We start from the raw sequence: 23,666 nt of genomic DNA, 5'->3' as shown, positions 1-23,666 counted from the left end.
TTTTATCTATTAATAACTTTACACATAACACGGGCAACTATGCATATTTTCTCTCAAAGACACTCTTTCATTTCCCATTTTTGTCAACGTCAACGTCAGGGTTTGTCAAATGGAAGACACAGGTAGAATTTCCTCTTGTAACAATAGGCTTGTCAGATAATAAAATAATGCTGCACTCAACTCAGTGCCAGACAACAGGCTTAGAAGGAAGTGATTGGGTGTGCTCAGACCTGATGTATGCCTCTCACATCTTCTCATGCACCTGTTGGTTTGTGATTCTGCAATCACGTTTCGTTACTGCTTACAACCTTAGGGCTTCATGTTTTCAGAGGCAGCTCTGGAGCCAAAGCAGTTTTTCATCTAACTCTAGGCTGGATGGATTGCTTTTTTGTAAATCAAATTATTCTTTTCCTATAAGATGTATTTCTGAAATATAATAGCACTGACCTCTCTCTGAATATAATATAATTAATGTTTGCAATGATAAATTCTTTACTGAGACATTTTTTTCCTTGTTTTTCATTGCAAGCAAGTTTGACGATGATGATGATAACACTTAACATGAGATTTATCTCTTAAAAATTTTTTTTTTTTTTTGCGGTACACGGGCCTCTCACGTTGTGGCCTCTCCCGTTGCGGAGCACAGGCTCCGGACGCGCAGGCTCAGCGGCCATGGCTCACAGGCCCAGCCGCTCTGCGGCATGTGGGATCTTCCCGGACCGGGGCACAAACCTGTGTCCCCTGCATCGGCAGGCGGACTCTCAACCACTGCGCCACCAGGGAAGCCCTCTTTAAATTTTTTAAGTGTACATTACTGTTGACTATAGGTACAATGATGTATAGCAGATCTCTAGAAATTATTTATATTACTTAACTTAAACTTTATACCTTTGAATTAATAATTTCCCATTTCCCCCCTTCCTCCCTTCCCCTCTTCCCCCCATCCCCTGGCAACCACCATTCCAGTCTTTGATTTTATAAATTTGACTGTTTTTGATACCTCATATAAGTGGAATCATACAGCACTTGTCTTTCTGTGTACTGAGACATTTTCTTAACCCAGGCTTTTTCGGTCTTTTTTTTGGTAAGATATTTATCCATGTGGAATGACATCCAACTTTGTTTTGTTTCCAGGGTTCACTTCTTTCACATGCATTTTCTTACTTAATCCACAACACATGGTCCTGCCACCTTTGTTGTTGTCTTAATTTTAGAGAAGATACCTTAAGGATCATATATTTATTTAGCAGAAGTTGGCAGAACGGAAATTTGAATCCAGGCCTTGTGCTGCATTAGAGGGTTGTATCTGTGAATAATTACTAATGGATCACTTAATGTTTAATATCGTTTTGACGGCATAACACAGTAGCAGCACTGTGATGATTTTTTTTTAAGAAGTCTTCCATGAGTAATTCGGGTTGTTTTTGGTTTTGTAATTGCTCAGGGTTGGTGCAAATGTACAGTTCTCCTGTGAGGACAATTACGTGCTCCAGGGATCCAAGAGCATAACGTGTCAGAGAGTCACGGAGACTCTGGCTGCGTGGAGTGACCACCGGCCCATTTGCCGAGGTAAGGCCTGTATGATTGCGTCTGCCCAGGTTCTCTCTTTCCTCAGATTTGGCATGCTTCTCTGAACGATTTACGTGCAAAGCACTGTGTATAGGCAGAGCAAAACGTGGTGATGATTTATGCTTTCATAGTGATGTAGGTAAACAAGAAATATTTTTTGAAATTTTTTAGCAGGCAAACATTTCCAGAGATATTTGTGGTTTTTAAATTTCAGGAAATACATGAGCAAATCTAATCATTCAAACACACACACATACTCGATATAACTTGGTATCTATCTATCTATATACACAGTTTGCATATGTATGAAAATATGTTACATAACCAGATGCTTTGGAAAACTTTATGCATGTCCCTGCATATCTAAAAATTCTCACTTTGCAATAGTAGTGAAGTTGAGTTCTTGGGTTTTGATAGTATCAGTGATAAAGGGAGTTTGTTAACATGATCTGAAGCCATCGTTTTATTATTAAATCATATTAAACTAATCTTGGACATAGAAGAGCAAAATATTGCATTATCACCATCTTCTTCAGTGAGGCCAAAGTATGTATTTGTTGCTTCTGTGAAGTACGTGAAGAATTCTACCAGAAGTATAGAAGCCATAGTGATCCCAGCAGAAAACTGTTTTGGCTATTTTACTAAGGAAGAATCAATAAAATTAAAAGAAAAACTAGGTATTTTGTTTTGTTTGCATTTTGGCCATAAAAAATTTATGCAAATTGGTAGTTTTAAAGGAAGAAGAAAAAAGGTACTAAGTTGAACAAGGAATAAAAAGTATATTCTTATATACTTTCATATATAAGAATATCTTATCCCTCCTTATAGTCTTTTTCAAGTGAATGGATTCATAAATTTTTATTTTAAAATGTTGCAGTTGTAAAAAGGTACAATACAAGATGAACAGTGTTAAGTTCTATCCTGTGAAATGAAGTAGTTGCAAAATACATTGCTAGTTTCATCAAAGCTAAAATACTAGATTGCAGGCTTTAGTATAGTGTACCTTTACCTATAACAACTTGGTGGCTTTTTACATGTAGAAAACACAGCTTTGTAGCATCTGTTCATCCCGAGGGCAGAGTGGGCGTGTGGTCTGGTTGCAGGTGGCCCTTTCCCATGAAAAGTTTCCCTCCTTGGAGAAGCACCCACCTCTGGTCAGGAAATGTGTATGGCTACGCCCCTCCCCTTTTGGTCACTAGACTATTTGTACACTAATACTAAAGTGACATCATTAGGCTTTCAAAGGAACTGTAGCAAAATCCATATTCCCATGAAAGGATGGTAATGTTCATGCCCCAGTTACAAATGAGGACTAAGCCACAGGTATTGATCTTTGCCCTAAGGAAAAAAATATGCTTTCATTTTTAAATGTTTTTCTTGCTCTTCTATACCAGGAACATATGTCATTATTTACAAGCCCACACTAGACAAAACTAGTAAATGTGCATCTGCTTTAAATTGATATTTTAGAGTAACATAAAGGAACTATTGAGTAGGATATTATTTGATTCTTACCTTACTCATTAATCCAGAAGTTTTCCTTTTTTTTCCCTTTGGCCCAAATCTCATCTACACTCATAACAATATTTCCCAGCACATTGGCCCCAGCTTATATGCTGATTTGGTGTCAACACGCAGGTGCTTGCTCCATCCAGGCTAATGGTGGGACACTTCCCTCCATCCTCCTGGACCGCCAACTGCTCACTTTTAGAGGTAATTAGAGGAGGAGTCCTCTGGCTTCCTGTTCCCATAGACTCTAATGCCCTGCTTCATCATTTTAGAAGAGACAGCTCTCCCACAGGGTCTTTGTTGTGTGGTTCTGGCCTGGTTTCCCTGGAAGCCTCCCCACCTCTCTCCACACCCACTTCTGTTCGTCACACTCAACTTTATTCATCTCTTCTTTTTTCCTCCCAGCTGTTAACTCAGCTGTTTTGCTTTAATTAGATGTACCTTCATTTTCATGGACTAATCCTTTAGCTCTTTTTCAATTTATTACTTTTCACTTCCTGAAATAATGAGCTATAGCAGCAAGAAATAATTAAGGAAGAGTTTTCTTATAGGATGTATATTTTAGATCTGCATAATAGAATGATAGCAGACTGTGTCTAGAGAACAGTAAAAAACATCTTTAAAAACACAGTTTTAAAGAAATAAGTATTTTAGAGCATTTGGAGTAGTACGACATTAAACAAAAAATTAAAGTCCTGAAATCTCCTAAATAGAAGAATTTGAGATAAACTGTTTAGAATTAGGTGATAACAATTAGGTGACAGAAAACCAAACCCAAGAGAAGCTTAAAACAAATGGAAGTGGATTTCTCTCTTATACAGAAGTTAAGAGCTAGGCAGTACAGGACAAGGACGGCAGGTCTGTTTCAGATATGAAAATGTCCTCAAGACTCACTCTGTCCTCACTATGGTCACGCCTCCATCCTCAGAGTCCACGGTGGTATCCAAACTCCAGGTGATTGGATGGAGGAGGTTAGAAGAAGCAGGGTTAGCAGATGTATGCTAACGAGAGTCTGCAGGAACCATCATATGCATTTCTGCTCATTCTCATTGGCCAAAATCCAGCCAGATATTTTCACCTTGTTGTGAGACTTAGAAACATATATATTTTCTATTGTGTGTTTAAATATATGCCAAACAATTATATTTCTATGAAAGAAAAGGAGAATAGATACTAAGGGAATCTTTGCCATGGGGGTATATTTTTATAAGCAGAGGTGGGATAAATCACTGAATAAATGACACATTTTGTTTTTTTTTTTTTGCTTCCCCATATCATCTGCAGCTTTTCACAAGTGGAGAGTGCAAATAAATTAGAGAATCATTCATCCCTCTCTCATGTCCCTTGGCATTTTTGTATCAGTGCAGGACTATATGTGTAAGCTATATGGATGAAAAAAAGGGTGGAGCTGTGTGTATATGAATATCCCACTTTCTGGACTGGAAAGGGCTCATCTGTAAGTATCATGGTTAAGCAAGGAACCTGTCCTCCCTTCAACACCCAACTCCCTTTCTCTGCCCTGTACTCACCTCCTGGCCACATTGCCCTCTCACAAGAGGCAGCTTCCTCCAGCAAAGCCAGCACGATCACCCTTCCCTCTAGTCTGGGTGACAGAGTCTTATATAACATAAGTAATCACCATATACCATGACCTGATCGATTACATATACAGATGGATGGTCAAACATCTTAGTGCATCTGTAGGCTGACCCAATAGAGGATCACTTCGAGCAGTCTCTAGAGCAGGGCTCTCCACTAGAAATAAAATGCAAGCCACAGATGTAATTTTAAAACATCTGGTAGCCAGATTTGAAAAGGAAAAGAAGCAGGTGCAGTTAATTTTAATAACGTATCGATAATTTATTTAACCAAAATATTACAAATATAATTTTAATGTGCAGTCAAAAAGATTATAGGGAGATGCTTTACTTTTTTCTCTTTCTTTTATTCATACTATGTCTTGGAAATCCAGTGTGCATTTTATGCTCAGAGCACATCTCAGCTCAGACCAGTGGCATTTCAAGTGCCCAATAGTCAGATGTGCTAGTGGCTACCATGGACAGCGCCACTCCGGATGTGTAGCTCAGCCCAGTTCCAGTTTTCTCAGCACTCAACAGGCTTGTGGGTGTGAAGGGAAGCAGTGATCTCCATGAGTCATGGGTGGTTTCCTGGCAGGCATCCCTCAGTGTAGAACATACTTTCTTCTATTAAAGCCCATACATTTTCCAGGTTGGCAACATTTAGGAGCCCTGAGTCTGTCATCATTCTCTCCTTTAAATAGTGTCTCTACTGGAAATAGTGTCTGTACTGGCTTTTAATGACTGATTCCTCAATTAAAGAAGAGCTGAAAAAACCTTTCTTTAGTTGGAACTTTTATGGCTATTTCTATAAAGATAGCTTTAGCTGTCTAAAGTGTAGGGGGAAATGGATAACATGAAACATAATGATGTTTCAAATGCTACCCAAAACACAACATAGGGATATTTACTTAGCTGTCAGTAGGTTCCAGACACCAAGTGCAATTTTTCAAGTTCATCTTCTCCTCTGTGCTACCCCTTAATACATTGTATGTAAGAGGCGAGCACCATGGCTTGGGTTTTCCTGATGCACTGTGAGCCTTTAAAGCAGCCCTTATATTGATCATCTCAGCCACATGTTCTAAATTCAACTATCTATCAAATGCAATAAAATGCCTCTGGTCTGAGCATTGCACGCGTTATGAGATTTCAACTCAGTCAGTTAAGGAAGGACTGATTCTCGAGGCTCCCTTCTTCATGAAGGGTCTCTAACTCTTAAGTAATTATCATGCCTTCTCCACAGAAGGAATATCTGGTAGAGGCATTCGATAAATTGCGGTGAGTCAGGAGTGATCTTTCACATCTGGACACTGGGTCCTAAGCCAATGCTTACTTACCTTAGCTGATTAGCTCTGAGAATGGGAGATGTTACCTTTTCTTCCTGTTACCACAGGGATGAATGGTTGCCATAGCTCAGTAATTACACAAGTGATTTTGTTTGAAATTATGCTTACTTCGTTTAGGGATATGAAAACAACCATTATGAGTTTTCACAGGGTAAAATATGAGCTGTTTGGAACTGTATAAGTATCTTTAACTAGCAGTAGATGTTTTAAATAAGCGAACAAAAAAGAGAAGAAGAGGATATACTTCTTTTTTTTAAGTAAAATGTTCCAGCTGGCATTTCATTCCATCAGTATTTAGGGAGGATATATAGAGAGAATTTCTTTTAATGCTAATGCACTTTGATCTGTGGAATTAATATTTTTAGTTGCTCTCTGAGTTGAAAGGGCACATAAGAAAAGTGAAGTGTTTTTTGCAATTTTAACTGTGGTTACATGGAAGCCAATTAGAGCTACCAAGGGTCACAGAATAAAGTTATTATTATCTTGGGATTCCAGGTCAGGTTAGCTCAGAATTACCCTTAACTTATTAACTTTTCACTTACCAAGAACTTTACAGTTTATTCTTCCCTACTGATAGTTTCTGTCCATACAGGAATGACCTTTTAAATGGTAGTGAAAAGACCATTTATACCTGAAAGATGACTTCATTCTACCAGATTAAAAGTCCAGAGCCAATTGTAAGATTATATTTTAATACTAATTATTATATCAGGTAGCCGTGAGCTCAGAGATTTAAAGAAGCATACACACGTTTTAAAGAAAAAATATTTCCTTGTGATAGATACAAAAATATTGAGAACTCTCAGGGTTTGCTCTCTTAGGAATGTTCATATGTAAGAGACATTAGTATTAAGTGTATTTATCATGCTGCACATCACATCCCTGGTACTTATTTATCTTATAACTGGAAGTTTGTGCCTTTTGACCACCTTCCTCCCTCACACCATTCTCCCCCTTTGTAGCCACACATCTGATCTCTTTTTCTATGAGTTTGTTTGTTCATTTGTTTGTTTTTGAAGTATAATCGCCTACAACACCATGGTAGTTCCTGTTACACACCATAGTGATTCAGTATTTCTGTACATTACAAAATGATCACCATGATAAGTCTGCTTACAAGATGTCACTATAAAAAGTTACTAAAGTATTACTGACTATATTCCCTATGCTGTGACTCATTTATTTCATGACTGCAAGTTTGTACCTCTTAATTTCTCACACTTTTAACTTTTACTTTAATTCCAGTGAATTTGGATAAATTTCTGGTTTCGCTTCTAGACTTCTAAGGATTTATACTCTTTACTTGAATGTCACTTGGGAGAAAAACATGTTTTTCTCTATTTTTTATTAAGTTACTGGAAATAACAAAGCCATGTATTTTTATACCACTCCTCTCAAATTCTACTGACATAAAATGACCTGAAAGCTAATGTTAATTTGGTGCTAATTATGTTCCTAGAACCTGCCTGGGAAGTTTGTGACAGCTCCCTTGCATTTGTTTTCCTTCTGCTTGGAACACTTCTGCCCCAGGTGTCCATATGGGTCTCCATCCTACACTGGTCATCAGATGTTGTCTCATCCAAACCCTTCCATGCCCACCCTCTTCCAGATATGCTTTGAACCCCGACTCTGCTTTTCTGTAAAGGTCAAATATCCTCCTGAATTAGATGGTCATGTGTATAATTGCCTGAGGAAGTCAAGGAACTTAATTTTATTCTCTCTCTGCTGTATCCTCTATGCCTGAAATAGTGCCCAACTCTTACAAAGCATTTACTGGTTATTTCCTTACTCCCTATGCTATGGTGTGTCGGAAAATGCGCTGAAGGCTTTACTCGAATTCTTTCCTTCAGTCCTTACAGCTATCATAGATGAAGTTATGATTGTTCTGTGGATAACCTGAGAGGCTTAAAATGAAATAATTTAAGATAGGACATCTAGTAACTTCATAAACCAGGCCTAGAACTCAGGTGTGATTAAGAAAATCAAGCTCTTAACCTGTGACATACTTTCCCCATTTTGGCTGACAGTCTGGTTAAAGACATAAAGTCTGTGGTTTTCTTCTAAATCATACAAGATATACACTATCCAGTATAATTCTTAATGTGCTTGAAAAAAACTTCAGATGTGAGTCCAGATATCCTATTAATTTAAGTTTGGTCAATTAGAATATTATTCTCTTCAACTATTTTGATTAATTAAGTAGTTACTATAGAACAGTAAAGATTCCTGGAACTGATTATACATAAATAGATAAATTACTACTTCAAATTATATAAGATAAATTGTGTGAAACAAATGTTTTATACATAATAAATATTCAGTGATTAAATGGATAAATGGCACAGATTGACATTCAGAATTGGTTAGTTTTTTTTTTTTTTTTTTGCTGTGGTACGCGGGCCTCTCACTGTTGTGGCCTCTCCCGTTGCGGAGCACAGGCTGCAGACACGCAGGCTCAGTGGCCATGGCTCACGGGCCCAGCTGCTCCGCGGCACATGGGATCTTCCCGGACCAGGGCACGAACCCGTGTCCCCTGCATCAGCAGGTGGACTCTCAACCACTGCACCACCAGGGAAGCTTCAGAATTGGTTAGTTTTATACTCCCTTTCCACTTTCCTTCTTGAGCTATATTTCCAATGATCATTTTGTGAATTCTGCTTTTATCTTAAAAACATGTAAGATATAAGCAAAATTTGAGTTTACAAATTTAGAACACTGTCATGTGAGTGATACTAGCTATACATTAATTAGGTCGTGGTTATTATCAAAGAACATTTATTAAGCATTTTTAAGATTTAAGTGTAAATTACTTTATGTTAGTGTTATATTTCCAAAAAGGTTTTGACAAGGGGGAAAGCCTTTGCAGGAGCAGAAAGTGATATTCAACTGTAATACGTATAAATGTGTATATACATTTCCATTATGGGAATGCATTTAAATTTTGCTATAAAAACTTGCTTGGCACTAGTATATTGTAATTACCTAATTATTTGCTTAATTAAATACTTTGTTGACTAATCCAATGTGTGTTTAATCCAGAAGCAACTGTGTGGGAAGTAGTTCCCCGTCTGCAAGGACACAGTGAGATTGCTCATCATAATCAGAGCAGGTCGCTAAGCTTTCTCCGTGTCTGAGCAGCTATAGGGGAAGGAGTAGAGTTCACTCGGCTCTCTCCACTATACAATTCAGAGAAATTGCAGCTTGGTATGACCCTTCCTGCAGCAGAACCAGAGAGCAGAGAAAAAACCCCAGGCAGTAGATCATCTGCAGGAGACATAGAGGATAATGTCCAGTCTGTGCTTCATCCGCCATGTGGATTTGGACAATGGCACACAGAAATCATGATAACTCAAGAAACATTATTATTATCTGATAGCGACTCTACACATAGATGGCTGAACTTTGAGTTGTGGCCAATAGAAAATCTGAGAATTGTCTCTGACTAGTAGGAAAGCCTTGATGTAAGAAACTAGTACCTAATGAATTGTAATTGGTGTGATGATGGTAGGATGATCACATGATGAAGAGGCAGATGATTAGAATGGGGAGGACTGAGAAAGGCAAAGACCGAGGTACTAGCTAAAATTTTCAACAGTTTCCCAAGAAAGAGGATTAGAAGTAAATAATTAGAGTTAAATCATATTATTTAAGGCTATCAACCTACTCAAAAAATACATCAACAAGTATCTATGGGGTAACTATTGAATGCCAGGAATTGTTCTAATTGTTGAGGTTATACAGGGAGGAAAACAAAACAAACAAACAAAATCCCTGCCCTGAATATTCCCACATACTTCATTTCAGCTGATTATTCTGATGGCTTGATTAAAAGTATGGGTAGAAAAAAGAGTTAAAAAGCTAATTTATTAGGAAAATGTACTGCAAAAATAGGGACATAGTTGTAAGAAAATGAAAAAATATTTTATGTATTAATTTGACAAGTTTTGGTGAGAAATACTTCTGAAGGGACTGGATTCATAACTTGTTCTATGTGAAACACAGTACCATGTATGCAGGAAAATGTAGAAAATGTGCTGGTTTCCTATGTAAATTTTACTAATAGTTATCTCACTAAAAATACAATCACTAAAAATCCTATCTCCCCAAACAGTGGGTAAGATGAATTCCATGAAGAGCTGGGAACCAATTTCAATAAGTCAAGTTGAGGTCAAGCTTCAAAGCAAAGAACTAAGACCCAGGGCCATTGGCAGGCTGTCAGATTTGGTGAACTTTCTAGCAGAGTGACAGCTGGGGCTAACGATTGGATGAGTACAAATTGTCCATGGTAATATAACACATTAGTTCCCCACTGCACACATTCTTCACATGTCTTTTTTCGAAGTTTGAAATGCTTAGGATGGCACTTTGATAATATTAGTTTAAAACTAGTCAACAGATATTTATTGAGTAACACTCTTATGTTTCTATCAGCTCTTCAGTGTGAAATTTCACAAAGTAGGGTAACACAAAGGTGTGATAACTCAAATTTTATTGATAACTTTTCTTCTAAGTTTCTGTAATTAATTCCCGTAATATTAGAAGGCTTTAAGAAAATTTCGGATCTGAAGTTCATGGTCCTCTCGAGAACATGTTCCTAAAAGCAGACTCACTGGAGAGGGAAATCATACAGCACAGGTGTATGTGCTTGTGGGCTCTGCTCTGTTCAATGACCTTTGGAGCCAAGACACGCCTACTGGGGTTTGAAAACCAGGTGACACTTTATCCATATTTATTAAAAAGTATTCATTTGGAAAGCAAATGCCAATATTTTAAAAGTTAACTTTCATATGTTTTTATTAATCAATGTATAGTAGATTAATTCTTAGCTAATTATTTTCATAGTATCAAGTACCTGAAATGTTGTGTAAAGTCAGCTTCCCACAGTTTTTATGTCAGCAACTATCAACATTAGATATGGTGCTGAGGATATACAGATAAGTGAGGGAAGGATGCTTTCCCAAGGTCAAGGGAACCACAACCTTGTTGGAAAGAGAGATCTGTACATTGACAATTACAATACTAGGAGTAGGCATAATTGATATTATTGCTGTATCAATGTAAATGGAAGAGAGAGAGATATTCCTGGAGGGCAGTTAGGGATTTCCCCATTAAAAGGTTTCTGTGACTCCTCCCCTACAGCCTGGCCCTTGGGGGTCAGAATCCTGTTCTCTTGTAGCTCAGTCTCTTAGGACAATACCGGACCTGCTCAGCCAACAAAAGGAAGGAAGGAAGGGTGGGTTATGAATAAAATCTACTCTTCAGTGGACAGCAGTTTAATCAGTTCGTGTGATATGGTATCTTAGGAAAATGGACCTGAGATTCTCTTGTATTAGTTCTTATTTGTGGAATTAGTTTCCTCTGCTCTTTTCTCAAACCCAGTTTAAATTATTAATGTTAAGAGTGGAGTTCAGGCTGACATGTGATTTACAAAATTGTGTACTGATTTTTTAAAGGCTTCTTTCTTAAAGTGGAGGTCAGTTGAAATATTTTTATATTCAAAACTTAGTCATTCTTATTGGGTTATGTTACTTCCGTGATTTGCTTGGTCTTTCATTTTTAAGGTATTTTCTTTTTCCTTTTAGAGCCACCGTTTCTATTTTCTTTCTTCACAAATTCAACTGTATTTTAAGTTCTTATTTGCATTGTGCTATAAGGAAATGGGTACAGTTTGTTACAGAATACAATGATACAGTGTAAAACTTGAGAGGAAATTTAAATATCGTCTGTTCCTCCTCGTTTAAAATTAAAAGGATGAAGCTGTGGGGGGTCGGGATTACTGGTTCAAGGTCATATCGTGTAGGGCATAGTTGAGACACTAACTCCGGTCTCCTGAATTCTTATTGCATTGGGTGCAACCAAAGGTCTATACAGACCGTCTCTGAGTCAGAATGGTGCTTGAAATGGACTAATTTGATTTGACATTGTCCATGGTGCTATTGTAATTAAGTCATTCTGTGAATGTCAGTGCCTTGGGAAACATAATAAAGAGTTCCAGGTTACCGTTGCAGATACCAAGCAAGGGTCCTGAAGGCTGAGCGAAATCTACTTGCCAGCTTGAGTTCACAGATAGCTTTTCATTGCAATAAATGCTGGACACATAACTTGAAGTTCCATGTATGTCTTGTGTCTTCATCACACAGATGAAATCCTGTGGAAAATAATATCATCTCTGTGTACTTCTAGCTAGAACGTGTGGATCAAATCTGCGTGGGCCCAGTGGTGTCATTACCTCCCCTAATTACCCAGTTCAGTACGAAGACAATGCACACTGTGTGTGGGTCATCACCACAACAGATCCAGACAAGGTAAGGCTCTCATCTTCCCCCTCTGCATACCTGACGAAATCAGCACTCTGCCTGGGCAACTGTTTACAACGAACAACCTGGTGAATGTCATGCACCCTTACATTTTGTTGTTTTAATTGAAAATCTTCTGCTGCATTGTGTGTGTATCTGTCTACATTTGTTGCAGAGCCAGTTTTAGATTCAGTTAATTCTTAGTGAGTATTCTCAGTGTGCTTGCCCCCTACTGGTTCTGGAGGTTATGTTTATGCTCTCTTTTTTCCAGTTTTATTGTGATGTGATAGTTGACATATAACATTGTATTAGTTTAAGGTGTACAACATAATGATTTGGTACGTGTTTTTAAATGATTACCACAGTAAGTTTAGTTAACATCCATCACCTCACATAGTTACACATATTTTTTCTTGTGACGAGAACCTTTAATATCTACTCAGCAAAACTTGATGACTGATGGGTGGAGGGTGGGGAGTGAGGTGGTGGGGGAGTGAGGAGCCATGGGCAGGTGGTTTTGATTCTCTTGCTTAACACTGTGTCCATCTGGCTTCAAGTGCAGGTGCTGTAAGCGGGAGGAGGAGTCAAGAAGGGCTTCGGGGCATGCGGTGAAGCCCTGACCAGAATGGGCACAGGGTCTAGCTTCCTGGGGAGTCCTGGTGGGCGTCCGCTGTCCTTGCATAGTTACTGATGATGATGCCCTTCTTTACTCTCCTAATTATTCCAGATTGGAGCAATAGATTCGAAGTTCTCCCTACCTCGAACCAGGGAAAGGGCCTCAGAAACCAGTCTTTTATGGGAAGAGATGATGAGTTTGGCTCTAGGCATAGTGAGAGTGAGGTGCCTGCTGTGTCTCCAAGTGGGTCTCCTTGGTAGAGGTCAATTCGGAATTCCCAGGTGTTTCCTTAGCTGCTGAAACCTGGGATGTGTGTGACATCATGCAGAGGAGACAAAGAGCCAAAGAGAGTCCTGATGGTGGCATCATCTTTCTCTCAGAGCCAGCCGGAGGGTGGACTGGGCTCCACTGTCATGAATGGTAGTGATCTTGCAACTACAAGTGCCACGTAGAGTTTTAAAATACTAAACTCTTGTATGGTTGAAGTGGGATACCCTGGTGTTCCAACAGGGAAAGTAGTGGCTCCAAACTAAATCGTCAGGGGATTTGTTTAACCCCCTTCCAGTATTTTAAAAATTCATTTAAATCCAGATTACATATGGGATAATCATAAATATTTTCCTGTATGGAAGATATGCTTGTATATCTGTGTTTCTGTTTCTTTCCAATTGTCAACTGAAAACACAGCCTAAAAGTTAAGGATTAGTTTTGTTCGGCAGACGTACTGAAGACATAAGCCCAGGAGACAGCCTCTCAGATAGATCTCAGGGACTGCTCTGAAGAGGTACAGGAGGAGCCAGGATATAAAGGAGGTTTTGGAAAAAAACAGGCAGTCGAACATCAAAAGGTCACTGTTAATAAGAGAAAACCAGACCTCTCAAGTTAAGGAATTTAGCGCTTTTCTATGTGTGGGAAGATGCAAGGGTCTGGGCTCAATGAAATCATTCCTTTGATACACAGCACCTCAGCTGTCTAGGGCCAGTATCCTGTTTTTCTCCAACCTGAATCCCCTCAGGGTGCAGAGGCTGGTGGCTTGATGGCCACAACATCCTTTGTTTACTGATGCGGCAGGCGACGTTCTTCATCCACGCTGTATATACTGAAATAATTGGTATCTCTGTGCAAATAAAGGAAGCTCAGAGTTCCCATTGTCTAAACCCTTTACCTGACAGAGAGGAAGCTGAGACCCAGGGAAGGTAAGATTGCACAGCTCCTTACTCTTATTGCAGGATAAAAACACACGTGCTCTTTGCACTGCACTGTGATAGCCTCTTCCTTAGCTTTCTTCCTCCCTAAAGAAGAGTTATTTCTTTTGTAGCTATCTATTCCATTATCACTTTGACGAGAACCACAAGGAAGTGAAATAATAGGTTATTCAGTGCGTCAATAGGATATTTTTGGCTGTAGATAATAGAAGAGCTGACTAAAAGCCAGTAGATTTAGGGAAAAACTATTTCATGCAGAGCCAGGGAGATTCCAGGTTTAATTCAGGAACTCAGTAACTTTGCTGAGGCCTCAAGTGTTTGCCTTTCTTTTCTGCTCGGGTCTCCAGAGCAGTGATAACATCCCCCTTAGGTCACAAGATGCTGCCACACCATCACATTCAGTGTTCAATGAAGAAATGTGGCATGTCTTTCTTAGAAATGGTAGGAATTGTCTAGAAATTCCCAGAGGCTTCCCTTCTGGTCCAATTGAGTAAAATGTCCACAATCCATATCATGGACAGCCTGAGGAAAGAACCATCTAGAAGCCAGAGAAAGGGCCAATGGTTGTGGATAACCAGTCATGTCTACCACATGCAGACAAGCAAAAGGTCAAAGGAAGAGATTTCGGTTATCACCAGATTGATCTTTTGCTTTTCAAATGTTTCAAATCCCATTATAATCCTGTTTTACCTGACACCAGTAGACTAAAATTAGTTAAAACTCATTAAATATGTACTCTGATGTTTTGAAGTTGATTTTTAAACTTGGCCAAACTGCAAAGTGACAAATGAAATAATGAATTTATGCAGTTTGGGTTTTTACATTTTTCTTATTATACAAGTTCACTTTTCTCTCTCATGTTTTTGTACACTTACATAGATTTTTCTAAAGACTTCATATATATTTTATTGACTCTGAACACGTAACAATTAACAGGTTAAATTTCAGGAATTTTGTGTTATACTGCTTCAGAAAATTCTTTGCCTTCCTTTATTTATTTTGGTGAAATGTTCAGAGAAGAACCAAGGCTTCCAGTTGATAGACTAACACACTGATCTTATTACAAGAGCACTACTTAGTCACCTGAAGGCATCTCAATTAAGCAGAATTACCATCCAAATTAAGCAGCAGCCATTGCCATTAAGTATAATTAGGCTTAATTTGATTCCTTGGGAGACAGTCCACATAAGGGGGTTTCCCGATGAAGCGCATGGTGATGAAGGTATATTACATATTGAGCATAAGAGAAAAGAACAGTTATGTAAAGGTTTCCAGACAGTGACTCTTGCTAGAAGCATTAACAGAATTCTAGATAAGAAGAGTTGTTGCTACACCTTAATTTGTTGTTTGACATGCTTTGTAAACTTTAAGAAATAAGATCGAATAGAAATCTAAAATCAATTTCCAAATTGATGAGTCAATGAGAGATTAGTTAGTAAACTCCTCTTCTTTTGAAAGATTAACCCTCTCATGATGATTTATACTCTTTCCTGGTCTTAGATCTGCTTTGACCATTATATAACCAAGTTCCCTGTGTCAATTTATACCAAGTGTTAACATAAAATGGCTGATAGAAAGTAATTATTGTGGGAAGTTCATTGTGTCTCTTAGTAACGTATGTTACAATTTATAATACTGAGGGATGTCAAGTTAAAAGGAATACTAGAAGTCTATTCACTTACATACGTTTATTTATATACATATATAATTATCCTCATGTATATTATATTAAAACACATATATAATGCATATTAGAATTATATGTATTAATATAATGTGTATTATATTAATATGCATATATTAGGAGAAACTGATATGTAGGCAAAAAGTTGGAAAAAAAACCCAAAAAAGTTCCTCAAGAAGATTCAATTTAGTGGGGAAGCAGGTTTCTAAAACAATTGTTCTTGCCGAACTAGTCTAGTAGAAATTCAGTAAAAATGAACACAAGTAATAAGATATTTATTAATATATATTATTGTAAACACATTCAACAATATGTATTTTCTCAGGTAAAACTCTTGAGGAGTCCTGTGACCAAATTCCCTAAAAGTAATAGGTGGTTAGTGAACCACAGATTATGGGAATTATTAGCAAATGCTCACCAACATTTATCCCTGGGGTTTTCATTGAAAGGATTAAACATGGAAGACAGCTTTCCTTGGAATCCTTTGATGTATGGATATATGTGTGTGTGAGTGTTTCTTTTTTTCTCAAATACATTTTGTGCTGGCATACTTTTAGTACCTAATTTTAATTTGAGCTCCTCAGAGAGTAGTATTCTTTTGGTATTAAACTCAGGATTGAAGTGATTTAAGACATTTGAACGTTGTCTTATGTAGTTCATCCAGGCTGCTATAACAAAATATCACAGACTAGGTGGCATACAAAAAACAACCATGTAACGCCTAATGGCTTTGAGCCCCAGTATTTCCTTATGGTGGTAACAGCACCCACCTCCGAAGGTTGTTGTGAAGAGGATAAAGTCAGTGTAAAACACCTAAAACGTTGTCTTCCAAATACTAAGACAAATGCCTCCTTCCTGCTCTTCCTCCCGTTGCTCCTCCCTCTTTCTCCATTCCTTCCTTCTCTTCACTATTATTATTAATAATAATAAAGCTAGATTCAAAAAGACATAAATGGAACCCTGAATGGCAGGTAAAGGGTTTAAATGTGATGCTAAGGGCCCAGGGTGTCAGTGTAGGGCACCGCATGGAGGGAAGGAAGGACATTATAATGCACATTATGTCTTAGAGACCATTCTGCCCACAGTCAGATGGACAGATTTGAAGGGCACAAGATCGGAAGCAGGAAACCTCAGGACTTTATTTTAATTATGAGACAATATGAACCTAAATCAGCACAACGGCATCAGACTTGGAGAGAAGAAAATGGATTTGAGAGATATTTAAGAGATGGGTAACCAGTCACAGCAATTTATACATTTATATTGCACCTTTGATTTAATGAATAACTTGACATCTAAAGACAAATAAGAAAATTTGCTTTATATTCAGTGCTTTTAAGAAAATACAGCTGTTTATCAGAGTCCCTTTGGGGGAAGGAGCATTGACTTCTTTTATTATTCAGCGGATTTTGTACATAATTTCAAGTAACAAATTCATGCAGATACAGAAAAGGCATTCATTTCCATTTACAACATTTTAAGCTGTTTTGAAATGGAATTTGAATAGATATAGTTCAGTAGACTTTCTTTTCCCATTAGGGGAGTCACAGATTGGTGGAGAAGCAGAGACTAGACACCACTGTCAGCTATAACACTGCACTAAGCATCCTTGTGTTTCCCTCACAGACACCCTTCCAGCCCAAATGCCATGATGGGGTCTGTTTACTTTTCTTGTATGTCACTAATCTCTGCTGGGAAAGTTGGGTTCCTTGCCAGCTTCCCTTCACTGCACGTTAGGGGCTCCCTTGTATTCTTCTGGGCCGTCATCCTTCATCTTGTGTTATTGATTCATTACTTCGTCCTTGTCAACTCTCCAATATATTCCCCTCTCTGTACCAGCCCTCTTGTTGTCAACGTCCTCCCCATCATCGCTGTTTAATATTTGCAGCCTCTTTCATGAACTGAGTTAGGGTCATGTGACTTTCCTTCTCCAGTCTCTGGACTTGCCCTTCCTGATATCCTTTCTTCTCTGTCACAGGGACACCTGCACTCTCTTCATTGGGCTCAGCTCTGACTCTTGACTTCTTTACCCAAATTTACTTATTTTTATATCTCTTCTTGGCACTCAAAAGACAATAGAAAACAAGGTGTGTGCTTTTGATTTGCTTGCATTTTAAGCCCAAACCTGAATTACACACACGCACACTCACATACACACATGTGCACACATGTGTATGTGTACACACACGCACACATGATGGAGACAGCATCAGTAGTGTGCAGACTGCAGTACAGAGGTGAAAAATGACTGCGGAGAGGTAGACACAGGCTTTGTGTGTAGCAATAATTGTATGTCCCCATGTGCCCAGAAGAATGACTCTTGGTCCTCAGGAAGGAAGGGTGGAGAAGGTTTTATATTGTTTTGTTTGTCTTCTGTTTTCTATAAGTGGTGTGTGTGTGTGCTTTATGATAAACGGAGACAGGAATATCCATTTTCTTTGAGGCTCTGAGGTTCCCGAGTTAATTCTTCTGTTCCTGGTTAACTTTACACATCTTAAAAGTGGTCACCTTTTATTTTTCTTTTAATATGTATCACCTACTCACGCTTTGCGCTTATATACATTTCCTTTCTTCTTTTCAGTGCTCTTCTTATTTAACACAATAGTAATTATTACAAGTAGCAAAACAAAACCTATTCATTCAGCAAATTTTTGAGCCACACACTCTTTTTTTTATATCTTTATTGGAGTATAATTGCTTTACAATGTTGTGTTAGTTTCTTCTGTACAACAGAGTGAATCAGCTATACGTATACATATGTCCCCATATCCCCTCTCTCTTGCATCTCCCTCCCACCCTCCCTATCCCACCCCTCTAGGTGGTCACAAAGCACTGAGCTGATCTCCCTGTGCTATGCGGCTGTTTCCCACTAGCTATCTGTTTTACATTTGGTAGTGTATATATGTCCGTGCCACTCTCTCACTTCATCCCAGCTTACCCTTCCCCCTCCCTGTGTCCTCAAGTCCATTCTCTACGTCTGCGTCTTTATTCCTGTCCTGCCCTAGGTTCTTCAGAACATTTTTTTGTTTGTTTTTTAGATTCCGTATATATGTGTTAGCATACGGTATTTTTCTCTTTCTGACGTACTTCTCTGTATGACAGACTCTAGGTCCATCCACCTCATTACAAATAACTCAATTTCATTCCTTTTATGGCTGAGTAATATTCCATTGTATATATGTGCCACATCTTCTTTATCCGTTCATCTGTCGATGGACACTTAGGTTGCTTCCATGACCTGGCTACTGTAAATAGTGCTTCAGTGAACACTGTGGTATATGTATCTTTTTGAATTATGGTTTTCTCAGGGTATATGCCCAGTAGTGGGATTTCTGGGTCATATGGTAGTTCTATTTTTAGTATTTTAAGGAACCTCCATACCGTTCTCCATAGTGAGCCACACACTCTTGTAGATAATTGGGAAAGAGTGATGAACAGAGAGCTAAGGTCTGCTCTCTGTGGAGATGCCACAGCAGAAGGAAGAGGGAGAGAATCAGCCAACAGCCCAACTCAGTAAAATATATTCAACTGGTGACCAGGAATCTCATGACAATGAAACAGGATGGAGAAATCATATATTGAGGATATTAGATATTTATAAAATAAAGTTAAACTTTGTATAATGCTTACCACCTGGACGTAACCCAGACGTATATTTTTGTTTTAATATATGGTCTTCTGTTTTTTAATGTACACACATCCTGATTTAGCAAAAAATGAGGTCACACTCTAAAAGCTTTTATGTCACCCTATTAAAGGACAAAGGGAAAAATGTCCACAAGTAAAGTGGAGGAGGCTGTGTATTTTTTTCTTTTTCTTTTTTTACGATTAGGTTGGCGAAAAATTTCCTTTGGTTTTCAAGTAAAAATAAAAGACACATTTTTCATTTTCACCAAGAACTTTATTGAACAATGTATTCACCCTTTTGTTCCACTACCTTCTGCCATCTTTCAGGAAACTTCATAATCCCATCTTCCCAAAACTTCTTATCTTTTTGAGCAAAGAACTGTTCCAGGTGCCTTTTACAGTCTTCCAGGGAATGGAAATTTTTCCATTAAGAGAATTTTGTAAAGACCGAAATAAATGGAAATCTGAAGGTGCAATGTCTGGTGAATACAGTGGATGAATCAGAACTTCCCAGCCAAGCTGTAACAGTTTTTGCCTGGTCATCACAGAAACACGCTGTCTTGCGTTATCCTGTTGCAAGATTATGCATTTTCTGTTGACTAATTCCGGATGCTTTTCATCGAGTCCTGATTTCTGTTGGTCTAATTGGGAGCAGTACTTGTTGGAATTAATACTTTGGTTTTCCGGAAGGAGCTCATAATAGAACTCCCTTCCAATCCCACCATATACACAACATCACCTTCTTTGGATGAAGACTGGCCTTTGGTGTGGTGGTGGTGGTTCATTTCACTTGCCCCACGATCTTTTCCATTCCACGTTATTGCACAGTATCCACTTTTCATCGCCCGTCACAGTTTGTTTGAAAAATGGAACGTTTTGGTTATGTTTAAGTAGAGAATCACATGCGGAAATATAGTGAAGAAGGTTTTTTTCACTTAACTTATGTAGAACCCAAACATCAAAGCGATTAACACAACCAAGCTTGTGCAAATGATCTTCAAAGCTTGATTTGGATCTTTTGAGTATGTCGGCTATCTCCTCCGTGGTATAACGTTGATTGTTTGATTTGATCACTATCAACTTCAGCTGGTCTACCTGCCCATGGAGCATCATCCAGCATGAGATCTCCAGCATGGAACTTCGCAAACCACTTTTCACACGTTCAGTCAGTCACAGCGTCTTTTCCATACTTGGCACAAATCTTTTTTGCGTTTCAGTTGCATTTTTACCTTTCTTGAAATAAGAAAGCATAATATGCTGAAACTGTTGCTTTTTTTCTTCCATCTTCAATATTAAAATGGCTACATAAAAATTCACCAATTTTGATAAGTTTTTTTTTAAATGCATGCTGATATGACAGCTGTCACATACAGTCTAACAAAATTGTTTTGAATGAAGTTAAAGAGAACTAAGCGCTACTAGAGCCATCGTACGGAAAAAAGCGAACGTTTTGGCCAACCCAATATCTTAAATTGGAAATAGCTTACCTTCATACTCGAAGCATTTCAACTGAAGGCAGGAGAAATCGTTAAATCTCCCAAAATAGAGGAAAAAAATTCCACAAACAGTAATAGATTTGTGTGACCAGTTCATGACTTGCTCAGAGCTAAAATTAAACTTTGTATCTTATTTTTAAGAGTTTTAAAATTTTGTTTGCTTATTTCTTAATGGCACAAAGCATAGTGGTGCATCTTAGGAATCTTGACTTGAATGAAATAAGTTTTCATCTTTTGCAAGCAAGCCTCTTTCTACAGCATCTTTGAATTTCCAGTCTCTTGCGTAGTGGATGACGTACAGTGAGGACCATTTGATGTTAATAAGTAGCCACGACAATGGCCAGGAGCATGTTGTTTTCTGTCACTAAGGACGTGGAGAAAATAGTGCCTATATCCTAGGGATATAGTTATCCTATATAGTTATGCCTATATCCTAGGGATATAGTTATCTCCAAGCCACCAGTTCCACAAATCTACATGTTATTTAGATCTTAAATATGGCCAAATATAATATACTAATATGTTTCCATACAAAGAAAACGTTATTCTCTTAGCAACATCTGTTGCATGTAACACAAAAGGTGCATTTGTTGCGATTAAGCTTGGTTGTGGGTAATACTTTGCAAGCAGTTGGCTTTCCCATATTTTGTTGCTTTCATTAGGCTTGTATTTTTGTTTTGTTAGGTTTTTATTTTGTTAGGTTTTGTATTTTTGATGATGCCTGTTAGCCAGCGGTTCCCACCAATATTCAGACATAAAAAGAGAATATTCCAGAGGTCTGGATACCGTGTTCTGCCATCTCACAATCCTCCAAGTGGTGCTTTGATGTGTGTTTTTGAAACTGTGTTTTGACCTGGGAATTGCTTTCACGGGTTTGCACTGCAGCGTGAAGCACGCTGAGGGCTGTCTACACTGCAGAGTGGGCCCCTGGCGGGTGATGGGGGTGCGGAGGGAGGGAGCCACACCCATTATACCCTCTGGTCGTCTCTCTGTCGTCCCATGCTGAGAAGTTGTACTTGAAACTGAATAAACCTCCCAGGTAGCAGAAGTGGACTAAATCACACCTTTCTTTTAAAGGTGCTCACAATGGAGAAATGGAATTATTATTATTTTTATTAACAGCAGGCATATGCAGCACCTGCTTCACTGTTTTTGTGGCTTCCTTGAAGTCAATGGAGTGATTTCGAATTTTTCTATTTGTAACATTCGTTTTGCTGTTGTTGAGAAAAAGACATTTTATTTGACACGTTTTACTAGAGGACTGAACCAATTATATCATCTCACAGGATCCCTTCTAAGTTCTAACATGATGAATAAGAGCTCGTAATTAAATATTTCATGTTTATAAAATCCATTTAGGACACTTATGAGTCTGAATCATTCCAGTGTCTGGTGGGTATTGTAAATAGTCTTATGTACAATGTGTATTTGGACTAATACAGGTTTGAAATATCTAGAGCATAACTTTGTTAGCTACACTCACATCTTACATGCTTTGTCCTTAGTCTGGATTAAAATCACCGGTTTTAATATTCTCCCATTTAACATTGGGAGAACATGATCCATTCAAATATTTGCTTTATAGAAACAGTTTTAGTGTCACATTTGACTGACTTGCAGAGTCCTATACAGATACAGTATGATTAAAATGCTCAACTATTACCTATTTCATAGAAAAATGGCTGGCATGTGTATATAGATAATTAAATGAATGGAAAATAAAGCGAAAATTTAAATTATGATTGGCACATATTTGAAAAAAAACCCTCACATTTGAATTAAAATTTTCCAGAAGCAAATGTATATATACATATATATTTTTTAATGTATATGTAAAACAAGTTTGTCTTGATGTAGGATTAAAGTAAATGAGCTACAATTATGTACAGTCTTCAGTGAAGCAGGCTTTTAGTAAGTCCCTTCAGATGTGGAATTTTCCGGGTGGAGGTCAGGTATACAACTTAAATCTGAGGCACTGGCCTCTGCCTTCCAGCCTCACCAGAGCTCCCCCTGCCCCCACCAGCCGTCAACAGAGATGGGCCCTTTGGGAGAATTGGCTGAATCCTCAGGCAACATTGGGCTGTAGATCACACCAGGTACACCCTGGTCACATCTCGAGAACAGAATGAAAACCTCCATGTAGCTCTGCCTTGAAGCATCTCCCTAGTTCTGTCACTTGCTTCTGGGCCCCCAGCCACACACTGTATCCCAATTCAGCAGCACCCTTCCTGTTCTCCTCCACCTGCTCTGAAGCATCTCCCTCTACTCTGCTGTGATCTGACTCAGGTTGTGTAAGCTGATCTGATTTTTTAAAAAAATTATGCCATATTGACAATAGATAATTCAGTCATTTTTCAAACTTCCTGTGTCACTGTCTTTTTTAAGTTTCCAGTAATTCCCTCCGTCTTTCCTTCCAAATCATAGCACAGTTTTCCCCACAGATAGCCCTCCCCTGCCACAGGAAATCACATCTCTGTCTCTTAGAGGTTAGGAAGGATTCAGTTCCTCCATGTAGAGAAGCTCTTTGTCACTCATTGCTCTAAGATTTTTGCCATGTCATTCAGTAATTCAGAACGCAAGTCAGTGAAATCTCTGTTTTGTCCAAACGTGCCATAAATCTTTTCCATTTGAGACTTGTCATGTCACTGCCTCTGTGGGATTTGGGAAGCCTGTCCTCAGGTCCAACAAGGATGAGCCTCACTCTTCAGTATCTCAGGTCTGGAATTTGCAGAGTGGGATGA

The 23,666-nt window shown here is 38.4% G+C and overlaps 1 protein-coding gene across 1 annotated transcript in view; it reads left to right on the top strand.

Annotated features, from left to right (window-relative positions):
• Positions 1 to 23,666, top strand: part of CSMD1 (CUB and Sushi multiple domains 1) — a gene marked incomplete at its 3' end in the record, with an annotated part of 609,346 nt that overhangs the window by 142,728 nt on the left and 442,952 nt on the right. Inside the window, exons 5-6 of the mRNA XM_079909493.1 lie at positions 1,445 to 1,569; positions 12,185 to 12,306. Coding sequence (XP_079765619.1) covers positions 1,445 to 1,569; positions 12,185 to 12,306 — 247 coding nt within the window. The remainder of the gene's footprint in view (positions 1 to 1,444; positions 1,570 to 12,184; positions 12,307 to 23,666) is intronic.

This window comes from Stenella coeruleoalba (assembly GCF_951394435.1).
Source record: "Stenella coeruleoalba genome assembly, chromosome: 21".
NCBI lineage: Eukaryota > Metazoa > Chordata > Mammalia > Artiodactyla > Delphinidae > Stenella > Stenella coeruleoalba.
Note: the sequence above shows the minus strand (reverse complement) of the source record. Positions and strands in the feature narration are given on the sequence as shown.